The 16,189-nt window shown below is 41.9% G+C and overlaps 1 protein-coding gene across 1 annotated transcript in view; it reads right to left on the reverse strand.

The window, feature by feature from the left end:
• Positions 1-4,022: 4,022 nt before the first annotated feature.
• Positions 4,023-16,189, reverse strand: part of CEP170B (centrosomal protein 170B) — a 54,421-nt gene continuing 42,254 nt past the window's right edge. The window contains exons 12-18 of the mRNA XM_059819488.1: positions 15,636-15,885; positions 13,296-13,455; positions 8,681-8,824; positions 7,048-7,136; positions 6,390-6,483; positions 4,989-5,040; positions 4,023-4,258 (exon numbers count right to left, since the gene is read on the reverse strand). Coding sequence (XP_059675471.1) covers positions 4,023-4,258; positions 4,989-5,040; positions 6,390-6,483; positions 7,048-7,136; positions 8,681-8,824; positions 13,296-13,455; positions 15,636-15,885 — 1,025 coding nt within the window. The remainder of the gene's footprint in view (positions 4,259-4,988; positions 5,041-6,389; positions 6,484-7,047; positions 7,137-8,680; positions 8,825-13,295; positions 13,456-15,635; positions 15,886-16,189) is intronic.

The following is a 16,189-nucleotide window of genomic DNA, read 5'->3' on the forward strand; positions in this document are numbered from 1 at the left end:
CATACTCCCCCCCAAATTAACACACAAAACCCAGAATCATTGTCACATGATAAAAGAATGATTTATTAGAGCAACTTTATGATAAAATTATATAAAATAACAATTTATTTTTTTAAAGACGTCCACAATATCACCTTGAAACAAAATGTACATATACTGCCTATAATCCAAACAAAAATAAATTACCATTCAAAAAAAAAAAAACCAAAACCAAAAGCAGAAAAAAAATCAGGGCAGGAAAAACAAATCAAAATTATACACAGCATTTCAAGAGGGTGTGAAAAAGAGAAAGTCATTAATTGATTCAAGTTATACAAACGTGTTTCAGCTTTACTCTCAGACAGCTCAGCTTGCATTTGTGTTGCATGCAAATGGAATGATCCAGTGAAGAGTTCAGAACAGCAGAATCAGCAGCATAACAACAGCAGAGAGTGAAATAGGCACAATTCAGCACGGGGCACATCAAAAGTGAACAGGTAGTTCTGTCTGGTCTTTGCAAAAGTTATACACATTTACTGAACTTCAAAAATAGCTAGTGTGATCTGCAAAACAAGAAAAAACTAGTAGAATCTTGCACTTAAATACTTTACACTTTATCTTTTTTTCGTCTCCTCTTTTTTTCAGTAGGGCGTATGTAAACATTCCACTAGTTGTACCTTTACTAAAATAGTCAACGATGATGCAGATGTTCTTTTCTCCTGGAACACAACCATGACATGACATCACCGTAGATACATTTAGGTCCTTGCTCACAAAGCTCGTACACATTCTCGCAGGAATTTACATTCACGCCATCAGAACAGAGTAACAGCTTTTTACATTTGAAAGCATCAAACTGAGAACGTGGTTTTCAAGTATAGTGGGAGAGCTGAGGGCTGGGATTTTGAAAGGTGCTCACGGTGTCAGGCACCCAAAGCATATGGAAACCCAAAAGGACCTGAGCACGTGCTTCCCTAAGACTTTGAAAATCCCACCCTTCGTTACATTTCTTTAGTCAGATACAAAACACATGAAAGCAATATGGTACAAGAGTGACCCAGAGGTCAGCATCACCCCTACCAAGCTCAACGCAAGGCCCATCCGTAGCTCACGGAAGCCAACAGGTATCTTACGCACTGATCCTGGGCCACCCAAATACACCACTACACATCAGTTACGGTCACACTGGAGTCACACAGAGGCATGTTTTCACTGTTGCATACAGTACTGCTTGTAAGAATGAACAATCAACGAAGGAGTAATAGTCAGGTGGCTAGCTCTTTGGCTTATCTGGAGCAGACAAGTGCAAATGGGGTGTACTTCAGAAGCAGTGAATACAAGAAAAAATATGTTGCATTTCATCATTGACTAGCAAAACTGTTTTAAATGCAAAGATCCAAGGATGAACATTGTGTCAGGACACAGAAGCATTTTATAGTTTGTCTGAGTCACAAATAAAACAAATCAAGCTGTGCATCCTCCCCCTGCTTCACACACACATTTCCAAATTATAAACAGATACCCATTGTTGCATCCTTATTAGTCACTTGAAGAGGTACCATATTTTGCGGGTTGATTTAATTGATGTAAGGTGTCTGTGGGCTCTCTCTCAAGTTCAGAACAGAGCAACCAAGGAAGAAAATCCATCCCTGATGTGTTCATGAATGAAAGAAGAATCAAGCAATTTTCAAGTGAAAGTAAACGAAAGTCCCATCAAGGACACATTGTAGAGAAACAAAATCTGCTAGAGCATAGCCATGAAGATGTGGAAACGTGGCTAACAAATAATTAAAAAAGTCAGATGTCTGAGTAATTCACATGTCTCTACAAAAAAACTGAAACTAACAGCAACACCTTATTTGTGAAGGTCCTTCAACTCCTAGTGAGTTGGGGTAGCACCTGGTCAGTTCAAACCCTAACCAAGAAGGGCTTGAAAAATTGTGTCTCATATGTCAGGAATGATACCACCACTTATGATACTCATCAAGGACACAGTCAGGTATTTCAAGAAAAAACAGATCAGAATAAACAACTGAATAAACACATTCAGATAGTGCATATATATATTACAGGCAGAACATCATCAAGAGCAAATTCTTTTTTTATTCTGCATTCGTCTACATGAAATCCAGCAGATTTCTTCATGGAAGAGCTTCTCCACATAAGCAGATGAGCCTTATAACCTACTGGAAATCTTGGAAAAGGTATTTGCACCTATCGTTTACCAGCCAGCACCTTGCACACTCAAAAGAAACTCATGGCCTGTTGGCATACTTCCATTTTGGGACTGATCCTGTCTCTGCTGAAATTGATAGAAAGTTCCCACTGGCTTCACCAGGAAAGCAATCATGGTCTTCCCTAGTAAGATTAAACACTTTGTGAGCACCCCTATTTATTTAAGTTACTTTAACAGGTTCCCACTGTTAGAACATTCTAGCAGAAAAGCTCAGGTAACTACTGAAGCTAACTAAGGAATCCACTACCCACCCCAAAATACAAAGTCAGCACACAAGAAGCAGTCAAGCTTGGGAAACCATTTTCACTGGTTAAACTACACACTGTATGAGGGCAAAATGGAACTTATCTGCTCACCTTTCCCAGTAAACATATCCTCCACAGCTACAAAAGAATTTCTTTACCTGATTACTATTTATTGAACAGGAAGAATGAAAAAGGAATCAATACAAGACAGAAAAAACTGGGAGCAAACACGTCTGGAAGAGGTCCCCTCAAAACCAAAACTTTTGTTCTTAAAGCAACAAAAAAATTGTTTAGTGTTTTGCAGTTTAACTGAAAGACAGAATACAAAACCCAACTTTTTTTAAACAAAGAATTGCTCCATGCAACTGATACAATCCTTAGTGTTTCTAAGATTATAACAGACCAAAAATAAAATCCAGACAAAAATCCTAAATGTACCAAGTGCTTGACACTGTTGAATAGTTTCTGAAGAATACCACAGAATGGTGGTCTTCAAGCACTTTTGCATTGAAAAAAAATTCATAACAGAACTAGCTGTAAAGGTGGAGCTACATTTAAGCCATTATTTTTTCAGTGCTCTCGAGTGAACACTAGTTCACAGCAACTGTGCAATTAAGTTGATTAACATGAGCCATTGGAACAGATGTTTTTCTTAGCAATCAGCTAATTGCAAACATCTTAGTCTTTGGCCCAGCCAAGAGCATTTGTAGTGCATTGTAAAAAGATTGTATATTTATTAAAAAAAAAAAAAAGCAGCTCAAAGGCAGCATTTGTACCGAAATCATGAAAATTTGGCAACCTAAACTGTAAAATCTGACTTTTTGTACCTACCCCAAATTTTGGGCCTGAAACATCATCAAAAATAGTAACTGTATTAGTAGTCTTCACATTCATACCATTATACACTTTTACACTTTCCCAAGAGAAAAACAAAGGGTTTATTCTGTCTTATTTTGGTTTTTGGACTGAAAATAAGATGATGCACAACTTCAGTGTGGTCACCTTTTTATGACCACTGAAAAGGACTTCTTACACAACTGTACTAAGAGTTTCTCCTAGAAACCCATGATATTGCACAATTATTCTGTTGGATTTGCACATTGATTCCAACAGAGTTGTAATGCTTCACTTGTACAATTCAAAAAAAAAAAAAACACAAACAAAATCAAAACAAATATAGTAGCAAAAAAAAGTGTTTTTTAAATTGGGCCTCATTACAACTGAATAATTACAGACAGGCCAATGCAAGAACACTTTAGCTTCGGCAGTGCTGAATGGAGCGTATGCAAAGCCTGGTTTTTTATGGCACACTGGAAGAATAAGTGAGTAATTTCCTAAAAATCAGTTTGCCTCTATGCTGAATATGTGCTGCTCCACAGTGCTAGTCTTGTTTAAAAGGCATACACAGACTTTCCATTCACCCTCACAGCATAGATTGGGGTTTTTTTGTGCAACGTGTTAGCAATCTAAACAACTGCTCCACACAAACTGTCCACAAACCACTCATACACAATACTAATGCGACAGTAGATTACAATGTGATAGCAATACAAAATATTGTATCAGATCACATATTTCTCTCCATCTGGAATGAAATTCGAATCTTGTAAGCTAGAAGACCCACAGTTCGATTTCTGTGTGTAGTTTCTCATCTGTGCTGGGGACAAAGTCTCCAGTGTGGATCCAGAAGTATTAGCAGTCCTGACTTTAGTGGCTGTAGATTGTTTAGCAGCAGAAGATGCTTTGTTACTGGCAACTACATCCAAGTTTCCAGTAGGGTCAATGATAGCGTTTATGACTGGGGGAAAAAAAAAGAACCAGATATACACAGACACATTAGCAGCACTCAGTAGAGTTTCTAAACAGAAGGTTGCTGCCTTCATTTTGAAGGCAGCAGAACTGTAGGCAGTACTCGCGTTCATTTTAGTCACAATATTTTCTTCATTAATACCTTCAGGCCTAAGCAGCTTTAACAAGCAAAACCTCTCCCAAACTGAAGCTATGAAGACATTCAACTTTCTTGTTATATTGGAAACGACAAACTACAGCAGTCAAATGGCAAGCTTTTAGCAGAAGCCCAGAATGACGCCTGTATGTATTTATATATCTTTATTAAGCTTCTAGATGATGCAAGAGTTTGTCTTGCCTTTTCTATTGCACAGAGCTCTATGTGCAAAATTCAAGTCCAAAAAGCATAGCACAGCTTATTGCCTGAAAGAGCTGCTAAATTATTATTTCAGCAGAACAGACCTTTGCCAGTTCATCTTACGGGAATACGCTAATTACCACAAACAAAGCATTTCCACAGCAACAGCTTCCACATTGCAAAAGTCAACAATTTTCTTAAAAATTGGCAGCAGAAGATAAATCTACTGTTCATCCCATATGCACTCGTCAGAGAGCACTATGCTAACAAACTAAACTTCTGCATCCTTTCCCAGCTTTCACTGGCAAATCAAGACACATTATTTTATTTTGTGCAACTTACTGGCATTTGAGAGACAAAAAGAACATTTTACATGACCAACCTTCAAGCTGTTTCTGAACTCTCCTGAGCTCCTTCAGGATAGAACTGATTTCCTAGAAACAAAAGCATCAGAATGGAAAATTAAGCAACAAAGTACTCAACTGACACAGGAATCTAGTCTTACTCCTTCTACCTTATGTGATCAAGAAGGTTCAAAGTCAGTTCCAACCTTGTTTATTTAACAGAAAAGACAAAGCTAGTATCCACAAAGATGATCAGAGGGATGGAACATCTCTCCTATAAGGAAAGCCTGAGTGAGTTGGGGTTGTTTAGCCTGGAGAAGACTTCAGGGAGACCTTATTATGGCCTCTCAATACTTAAAGGGGGCTTATAGGAAGGATGGGGACAGACTTTTTAGTAGGGCCTGTAACGATAGGACAAGGGGTAATGGTTTTAAACTAAAAGAAGGTAGATTCAGACTAGATATAAGGAAGAAATGATGAGGATGATGAAACTCTGGAACAGGTTGCTCAGAGAGGTGGTAGATGCCCCATCCCTGGAAACATTCGAGATCAGGTTGGACGGGGCTCTGAGCAACCTGCTCTAGTTGAAGATGTCCCTGCTTATTACAGGGGGGTTGGACTAGATGACCTTTTTAAAGGTCTCTTCCAACTCAAACCATTCTATGATTCTTTGATCTGTATCTAGGTGCATCTGGTCAGTGCACAGGGACCTCTGCTCTGCATCACTTCACAGAGTGCTACTACACCACCCAGTTCACAGCCACAGTGGATTTTAGATTTGAAATCCTAGCCAGATTAACTGTACAAAGGCTCCTCCACATCCTCCTTAATACCAAATGCACGAAGATATTTGCAACTCATCTAGACCAGACAAGCAATTGGCCATATATATACTTCTGTAGCACTGAGCTACATAGGTCCTGCACAGTTACATGCATGCTTAACATTAACGATATTCGCTGAGTCCATTATTGTACTTCCATTCCTACCGGCAGTCCCCATAAACAAGAATAAGAGGTCACAAGAGCACAAACACCACCCTAGGGCTGAAGCTTTTTTATTGCCCTGTTATCAAACTGTCACAGGTGAAGAAAACAAACATTCACAAGAAACACCTGCCTACAACTGAAGCTATGGCAACCACATGGTAGGTGATGCTTTGGTAGACACATTTAAATGAGGCCTAATGACCCTGAACTTGAACATCTGTTAAGGGACTAGGTCTTTGAAGATGAATCACAAAGGGAGAGGGGATGAGTTTGGTGAAACACAACTTTGTCATGCTTCAAACAGCAACAAAAACCAGCAGTTCAACACATGCAAATGGACTAGAAATTTCAGAAATGGATTTGAGGAGGCCCAGAGCTTGTTATTTTGGTTTCTTACAAAGCTTTCATGGATGCAAGCCTTCGGTATTTCACTTGTTCGCATGGTCTTACCTTGTTGGATGTCTTCAGAATTGGCACTTCGTTTTCTGAATTAATTTTGGCCTCCATCTCCTCCCAGGTCCTTTCCGAGTTTTGAAACAGAATCCTGAAGCACAAAAAGTCGAGCAGGTCTTAAAATTGCCATCCAAAAGCTGCTTGTTTAAAAGACTTAATTATCACAAGATGTGGCAATAAAGGAGATTAGTGGATTAGCGACTAGACAAAGCGCCTTTCAGCTGATTTAGGAACAATCCAAAATCCTTCCCTAACTGATGTCTTCTAGAGCAACAACAGGCTTTGAAGAGCTTTCACAAGCCTTGGTGACCTGCAGGCTTTCCAAGAGCCTTGGGACAGGGGAGGAAAGAGGAGACAATCCACCAACAGGAATACATTTTCTGCTAACTTTTTGCACAGGAAACATTTCAAAGTTAAGGCATCAACAGGCATTACAAATCCAGCATTAAAATTCCAAAGGCCAAACATATGAGGAAAAGAGATGGCAAATAATCACGTTACCTCTCATTCACCACACACAGTTTCCTTCATCTAGATTCCCTGCATCTTGATAACAAGACTTTCCAAGACAACAATGCATTATCTTCCACATGTAGCAAGCCAACAAACTCAGCAGCAAGTCAACATTTCAGGCCAGGGCTAAAAGGTTACTTACTTCATTTTTTCAGCTAAGTTTTCTGTATTTTCACGGATTGTATGTGATAACTGGGACACCGGGTTCAACATCAGATTGTCAAAGATTACCTAAAATATAAGGGCAGATCAGAGAACTTTTAGCAGAAGTGGCATATTACAAAACTGGAAATTTTTACAGTAAATGATCTCCACTGAAACATCTTCATCTATGGGGATGATATTTGAAGTTCAAGGGAGATTAAGATGACATGCAGCTTTGTTGCAGCACTTTGAGAAAAATATTAATACTAACTCGTTTGGATTTTTTTTTCTTGAGGAGTGTACAAAGAGAGAGTTGTCTGCAGTAAGATAACTGTTTAAGCATTTCTGAAAGAAAAAGCTTAAGACTTTCCAAGCCTCACAGGCACCTCCCCCCACCCAAAAAAAACCCCAAAAGCCAAATCACAGGAAGTCCCACCACAACCAGTCTCACTGAAACCATCTAATGGGATTTACATGAGTTCAAGCCACCTTCACAGACATGTAATCCCACAATGTTACATTCTGCTTTATTAAAAACAACAACAAAAACCACTAAACCCCAAATATTCAAGTCCTGTGGTTCAAAAGAGCCCCTCAGGCTTCTGCCAGGAAATCCCACATCAGCTGGGGGCACGCTGAACCTGCATCTTTTATTCAGCCTTGGCAGGGGAGTGAAGGATTGCTTTAAGTCAGTCACAGGACAGGATCGGTACCAGTGCCTGAGCCCAAGTTCCCCTCCATCAGCCTGTTTGAGTCACACTCCCCCTCCAGAGCAGCAGAGTGACTGTGCTGGAGCCCAGCTCTCCCTTCCTGCCTGCACTGCCTTCCCCAGAGCCTCTTCCTTCTCAACTGGAGCCAGCAGGCATAAAGCAAGAAGAAGCAACAGCCGAGTGTTGCATCAGCAGGCTGCTCCTCTGCTCTCCATCACCATCCCCCTGTTACAGCCCTCACTCCAACACCATCCCCAGCCTCAAGTTTCAGCCCAGGCTTCCTCACCCTTTAGCATCATTTCAGTGATTTCCAAGTTACCCTTCTCTCTCACCCCAGAAGAACTGCATCAAATTGCACACATTGGAGGGACCAGCACAGAACAAGTGGCTTGCTGTCTGCACAGCATGGCACAGCAAGCCAGCTGTGCCACTGCACTTGAGCCCAGCTGCAGAAACTCCTCATAAGGTCCAGATCCTGCCACTGCTGCTCTATGGGCAGCTCTAACCAGCATGCCCATTGCAGAAAAATAAGGTGTCTTTATTGATTAGGAACAACTGTTTTCATGCCATAATTTCTTGCCATTAAACTATTGGTGCTGTAGATTTCACAGTTGAGATTGTTGTGTTTTTCTTTAAAAAAGCAGTGGGCTCTGACATCGAATACCTCCTCCCAAACAACAAGCGACCAAGCCTCAGGTTTTAATGGATTTTTACAGAAGAGAGGAAACTTCCAGTCAGTATTGGCAAGAAGGGTGATTCTGTTCCTCTTTTTTTCTTTTTTAAACACTGTTTCTATACCTACAAGTCAGGGCTCTTGAGAAGTGCATTTTTTTTGAGTAGCCTCTTTTGGCAACTTAGAAAGAGCAGGTATACATACTTCAGCTTAAAGCAGTGTCATATATAAAGAAAAATGTAGCCTGCCTCCTCACGGTTTCTTGTCCTCGTTTTTCTTGAGGGATCCTCTTCTCTATTATCGTTCATATTTTGGTCAAAATCCTTCAGTTCCACTGATCCCGGAGGCACTTTCTGGTAGTTCAGACTTGCTTCTGGAATGTGCTGCACCAACTTGGAAATAATGAGTAATGAGTCATTAAAAATTAGTAGGGAAGGAGGCACACAGGCACTCACTGCAGGTATTGCAGATTTTCAGGCAAGCCCCAGAGGAACACTGATTCATTTAAGTCTTGTTCAGACAGGTATGGGTTCCTAAGCAAGTTACTAGACCCCAATCCTGCAAGCATCTACCCGCTGGAGTCATCCTACAAAACTCAGTGGGGCTATTCCACTTTATAATTTTGGGACTTGAGCATGTAGTTGAAAAGTACATCTTTCTATTTTTTGAATTTAGGCTAAAACTCAAAAAGGCCCTGTTTTCCCATATTTTATGTTTTAATATACCAATGCAACATTAAAATCACACTAAAATTAATCAGAAACCATTTAGTAACACATGGAAGAGATGAAAAAGCAATACAAAACCACTGATAATGCAAATAATTAACAGGAAGAACAGAAAAGGCAAGACACCTACTCCTGTTTGGTTGATTGACAGACAAAAACTCTAAAAGAAAGGGAGGAAAACAACAATGACAACACAGAGATACAAAAATAATGGGATGGAAAGTGCACCTGAGATGGATATGCCAGCCGAAAAGATCTACGAGCAATCTGTGTTAAAACAGAAACAAAGAGATCAATGCTAGCGAATGACTGTGACAGCAAGTATCAAAGAGAACACATGGTTTGAGGTTATTTTGGGTTTACATTCCCAAAAGCGCATTCCTGAGGACCAGCACTCGATGCCCACCCCCAGCATGCACTGAAGCCCATGGAGGTCCTAGTCACCAACCAGTTCTGCAGAGGCAGTTTCGGGCAGCTCCCCAGCTACTTCGAAACGGACTATGCTGAGTGAAATCCAGCAGTCCTCCAAGCAGAGAGAATGGGCTAAACATACAGCCCAAGAGGGTCTTTGGTTGGCAAAGCACACAGCTCTTGCAAGGAAACCACGTGCCACCCAAGATCCAGGCTCCCCACACTCTATATAATAGCACTTGGGTTATACACAGGCAGAAGGTATGAAATACTATGGTACAGGGGCACAGCAGCCAAAGTGTTCAGCTAATAAGCTTCTCTTTTTCAAGCATCCTTTCGTGAAGTGCAAAAACAGTAAGTTAGGCTGCTTGCAGCGGTGAAACAGCATCAGAAGGGAATGAGATATTCCTACAGTTCAGCAGTTCTCAGCACAACCAGTTGAAAACACAGTATGGACAGCACCTGCTCCCCCATCACCAGATTTTTCATATGTGACCTGGTCTGTTCTGTCACACCCATAAGCATTTCCTCTCATCATACCAACACTCCTAGTATGTTAAACAACAACTTAACAAACATAATTGGGCTCCTAAGTTTTTGCTATATCAACTTTAAAAAATGACGAACCAAAAGAATTTCACACAGGGCTAAAATTTGCCCAAGTGGCCAGTGGTTTGGGATGACCCACTTGACTATGCTCGCAACAGCTGAGCTTTCAGTTTGACTGCTCGGCTCTGCAGAAAGCTGGGTCCTGTAAAACATACACACCCACAACCCAAGGCATCCCAAACAACCCGTGGCTTTGGTAAACAGGGATCATAAAGGTTTCACCCTTGCTGAACTCTTTTTTTGTTTTGTTTGGGGGGTTTTTTTTGCTTAATTTGTAGCAGTACTCAGCTCAGTATGCCAAGAATCTAGGTTATTATAAACTATACAGCTGAGGCTACAAAAACAAACAAAAACCACCCCAAACATGCACTGGGGAAACTGAAAACCTCCCTGGCAAACATCCAAGCCAATGCTGGACCTGAAAGGACAGAACATGAAGAATAAGGTTTAAATCTAAGGCTCCATCTTAAAAGTTAAGAGAACACTCATGATTTTAATCTTTAACTAAGCTTCATAATAAAAGTAATTTAAAAAGCAATTCCTTTCAGGCTGAGAAATGCTGTGCCACACACTGGACCAAAGTGAAGCTTTGGGCATTAAACCCTCAGAAGTGATTCCAGCAACAGTACTTATTTTTCCTGCATTTTTTCCCCACTTTATTAGAATAGGTATAAATATTTAATAGTAGAAAATCAAGAGCTAGCAGAATAGTATACAACACTGCAAGAGCTAGAGCAGTCTAAGAGACAGTCACACACAGCAAACATTTCTTATTCACCTATTTTCTTTTATCAAATGTTTCAATACAGTACTATTACAACTATATTAGCTATATCTCATCACTATGTCCTTTCCTAGATTATTTAATATAAAGTTGTTTAATAAATACTCGCAAAATTCACAGTGCTTAGCATCACACACATTGAACCTCAGATATTTCCTAGCAACTTCCCTGCATTAAGCCAAAATAATTATTTTAGCACAGACGCAGCAGCACCCAGACTGAGAGAAGTGTGTCTGCTGATTCTAGTCCAGTTCCAAAGCCGTGATGTGTATTTATTAAACCCACGTCAGTTTATATTGCTCCCATTCATAACATGACCCCCAAGATGCACAGTTCAGGATCCCAACCTATTCAGGATTCAGCTCTATGCCTCCACATTGTAGAAAGTCCTGCTGATTTAACCTGTTCCTGGCCATTGCTAACGCAGGGCAGCTCCACTGATGCATAGTGGTGTTTTGGCTGTAACTCAAATGGCCTCCCAGCCGCTGGCCCTGCTGAAATCACGGCGCTATCCAACCCTATTTGGAGTGAGTCTAGTTAAAAGCCTTTACGGTGGTTTCAGCCACCACTGGTTGAACAGACCAAAGCTTATAGCTCCTGATCTGTCTTCATAGGCTCCTACCAGTGCTTCTTCATTTACGCCACTGTAAGATCTCAAAAACTGCTCCAGCAGTGGGTACCACTGGCAGCACTACCTACAGTGTGACACAGCCTTACATTTGCTGTCCTGGCTATTGCGAGGGGGCTGACTGGCATGTCCCCCACAGCGCACGGCAGCGCTGTAAAGCCAAGTTGCAGAGAAATTCTCAATTTGCCTGGGTCCGAGCAGTCCCGGCTTTGTGATCCTGCCGTTCAGCATCACAACCACGTGCTTTGGAACCCATAATTTTGCACAGAGTAGAAACATTGTGTTTTGCAGGTGTTCTTCCTCTAGCAGCAGAGGACATCCCTCTGTATGAGCTGACTTATGGTCGTAGCTTTCACTGGCACTCGACAAAAAAAGAAGGTATGCTGATTTTCTGGAAGGAAGCAGGTGCTGAGTACGGGTCATTACCAATCCACAGCAAACGTTTCATTTGCAAGTCAGAAGTAAGGTAGATATGTCACCTTAACTGCTTGAAAAGAATAATACAAAAGGCAGTTTTGCAGGTGTGGCACTTGCATGGATACAAAGCAATAAAACACTTTATCTCAGAGCCTGGAGTTATTGTGAAACATTTGTGTGCTGTGGTTCCAAACGGCCTCAGGAAAAAAACGTCCCTGAGCAGGCTGCAGTTGATCTCAGTTTAACACAAGCACAGCCACACTCTCCTGATCTTCTGGGGCATCTCCCTAAACTTCTGCTTTGCACCTTCAGTGATGAACACAGCAGGGTCACAGGGCCTCCAACTACTCTCAGCAGGGTAACAAGTTAGGTCCTCAGCTTTGAACCCTGCTTAGGGCAGGTCTGCAATTCTCACAACAGAGACAACAGAGGGCCAAGAGGCCCATCTGAACAGCAGATAAAGAGAGCTGTGTATTTTTTTAAGCCCACGCTGGTGGTAGACAGGAGGGAGTTTGGATTTAAGCAGCAGCAAAGGCAATTTTCCTTTAGCAGCTGGAGCCTCCTGGGGACCTTGCAGCCAAGTTTGAGCTGAGCTGAGTCCCTGCGCTGCAGCACTGCTGAGCCAAATTAAGAAATCGCCTCTCTCCTTCCCACTCCAGTGCAGACAAACTGTGTTACACAGTTTGGGAGGAAGCCACAGCTTCACTGAAGAGCTGGAGGACAGCACTTCTCAAGCTAATTTTTCCTCCTTGCCCACCTCGCTGGCTGGAGAACAGAGTCCCTGCCCTCACTCATCAAAACACAGATGGAGGGAAGGGATTCAAGTGACACCTGCACAGGGTTTCAACAGCCCTAGCAGAAAGGACACAGTAGAAGTACAAAATACACAGTGGATACAGAGCGTAAAGCCAGAGCACACGGTCACCTTTTTGAAACAAGGAGGGAAGCTCTGGCTCCCTGGCACAGCAGTACAGCACACCCACTCCATGCAGTTCCTCAGATGCAAACTTCAGGGACCAAAGTCTGACTAGAGGCCACGAGATCCTTAGGAAATAATATGACTCCCACCTCTTGCAAGGCTGGCCGTGGCACAGAGGAGGGCAAAATAAAGAGCACCCTAAACAGAATGCAGTCAATCTTTCTGGTGGTGTTTTTTAGGAGGATGGGGGATGAGGGTTTTTCAATACTGCAGCAACTGGGGATGATGCCCTGGTCTCCCACCACAACCATGCCACGCATACTTAGAAGCATTCAGAGGCAGAGATTTCTGTCATTTGGGATCTTACCTCTTCTCTCGCTGATATGGTGGAAGCAGGAGTGTGGGGCACAGAGCTGAGGGAGGTGCTTGGTCCCGTCCCCGATGAACTCTGTGAGTCCCCATCTCCAGCAACATCATGAATCTCTCGAGCAAGGATGGCCACATCCTTCACCAAGGTTTGGCTGAGCCTAAAGTACAGGACATGCAGCAGAGCCATTAGGACACATGATACAACAAGCCTCGCATTCATAAAATATAAAAAGAGCAGCCACAAAAAGTTTGTGGGAACTATAACCTCTGCAGAGGCTAGGGAAAGCAGGTTTTTTTGGGGTGCCTTGGCAGGGTGCCGAGGAACACTCTGGATGCACACAAAATAAATCCACTCCCCTCCTGAACCCAGCTTCAAAGTAGAGATTTGATAAAAAGCAACTACACACTACCAGAAAGTATTGGAGACAATCCATAAACAAGCTTTATGTTATTGTTCCCCCGCCCATCCACTCTACTTCCGCCTTTTTTTTTTTTTTTTTTTTTAATAGAACACAGTCAATTTTTCTTCCTGGGACTTCTTTGTTTTCTCTTAAAAAGCCCATACAGGGAGAAAAGCTTTTCTCTTTGTTACTTAAGTAATAAAAACTAAAATTCTCTTTCCTTCTTCCTTGTGATTTATAGACTGTAAATCAAAATATGCATCCACATTCCCCAGAAGGGCTCAGGGATTATCAGGGTAAGCAGAGCATACCTTAGAGGGATCTGGTTTTCAGAAACCAAGTCTTGAAATTTCGAGCCCTTTGACAGGTGTCCAGTTAACAGTCAGTGATTGCAGCACTCTGCTCTACTTGCTCTAGATCTCAAAAACAGTTTCTAAGCGTCTGGATTGTTGCTAGCAGAGCTTAAAAAAAAACCTTCAGACCAAAAGTAGCTGTTGTGGTAATTCTAAAGAAAAGCTTCTAAGAAAAAAAAATAATCTTCCAGCTAGCTAGCTTCATCTGAAAGACACTTTCTTCTTAATTCGAAAACTCAGGCAATGTACTAAAACTGTGAGTTCATCAAAACATTTCCTCTGAAAGAAAATGCATAATTGAACTAATAAAAAGCAGTTTGATCTGCCTGCCTAAGATGCCCCCTATCCATGCTGGTTTGGATAGAGCCATGTATCCATTATGTGATTCACTTACTGTAAACAAGTGGCATTTTCCCTTTTAACTCTCCCTGACTCCTCTAAACCCCTCCCAGTTAATTTGGGAGCAGCAACGGAAATCAGAACTGCAATTATAAAGTAGACTCTGTGACTGAGCTCTGCAACATGCAGCGCCAGACAAGTCTGACGCAACCATTTATTTATAGCTGCTGCAACTCAAAGCGCTCTCCTGCGCTAGGAACGCTGCTAGGAGGGAAGCCAGCGTCTCCCACACGCACACTTTGTGCGGTACAGGTAATGCAGCCTGGTTTGAAGGCTGACACACTTTCCAGCAGCCTGACAGCAACGTTCACACAAAAAAAGCCCTTTTGAGATCAGTGCAGCAAGTGATATGGGTGACATGGAAATGCTGACCAAAAGTAGACAGAAGAGGCTTCCTCAGTCAAAAGTATTTCAAGAATGGCCAGTACAGTGGAAGACCAGTATTTCTGGAAAGTTGGCATAACAGAGTTGCATATTAGAGATGTCAAACCTCAAATAACACTGTTTAAAAAAAGAATCTATTTGCTTTACTGCTGAGGTCCTCCAGGCAACCATCAGACCACCAATATACAATAGGTCCCATATCCAGGGACATCAAGCTAAGCAACAACTCATTTATACACAGGGCCCAGACAGATTTTCTTGTTTGGATTCAATTGTGCCAAGCAAAGAGATTTCTGCCCTGCAGCAACTGCTTACTGCTCCCTCACTGGCTTCAGGCAAAACAGCTTCAACAGTTTACATATTCAGTCTTGCTAATCCATTTGACTTCCTCTGCAGAGAATTAGGACAGTTCACACCAACCAGTAGTGCACACAAAGTGACTTCCAGCAGAAAGCAGAGATAAGCAGGTATAGACAGTTACATCTTTCGACAGACTTAGAGCTACAAGAGGAGACCTGTCCACAGCCTGAACAAGAAACAAACCAAGATACAATGCCCTGCACTTTGGCATATTCTAGAGAGAAGGTGTAACCAGCACAGCCTAGTACAGGCTGTAAAGCTTCATGAAAACCTTCCAAATCTGAACAAGCCTATGTTCAGGTATGAAGGAGAGGGAGGGCACACAAACAACAGGAGAGAATGCGCCTCTTTCTACCTCCACACCTGGGTTTGATTTGAACACCAAGGAAAACTCAATCCATTTTTAACATGTGGGTCAATACATAAAGCCCCACACCTCACCTGGCTATTTCTGCTATCTCTGCCGTTTGCGCCATGAAGTTGTAGGGGTCAGGGTGGTCATCAAAATCTTCATCGTCATCCGTTTCTCTGCCGTTGTGCTTCTGTTTGCTCAGCCCAGAGCCACGTATCCTCGGTGTTTGTGTGGCTGTTGAAGTATGGGAGCGTTTGTGTTTAGGGGAGCTGTGATTTGAGCCATATTCTTCCTCCGAAGTAGAAGTGTAATCTGAACCCTGTGGTCTCCGCCTTGATGCTTATAAAAAATGAATTGGTTTCAGACCGAGGAAAGTAGTAAAGAATAACTACAAAAGGGCAAAAAGGTAACACAAAACTAGCCCAAGAGCACAAGGAAAGGAGAGTTTCTGTGCAGATTTTAAGTTAAACAGCACATTCTCAGAGCTTATTTCAAAGTTGAGCACTTCTATGGCTCCCATTCACTGTACAAATTTAGAGTGGAAAATTCCAATGGAAAAGCAAAATGACTGTGTTAACAACTCCAATGTAGTAAATTATTACCACAGACTCGGCTTTCCATGCACAGAAGCTCTGTGTGTAAG

Source organism: Gavia stellata, chromosome 7 (genome assembly GCF_030936135.1).
Source record: "Gavia stellata isolate bGavSte3 chromosome 7, bGavSte3.hap2, whole genome shotgun sequence".
NCBI lineage: Eukaryota > Metazoa > Chordata > Aves > Gaviiformes > Gaviidae > Gavia > Gavia stellata.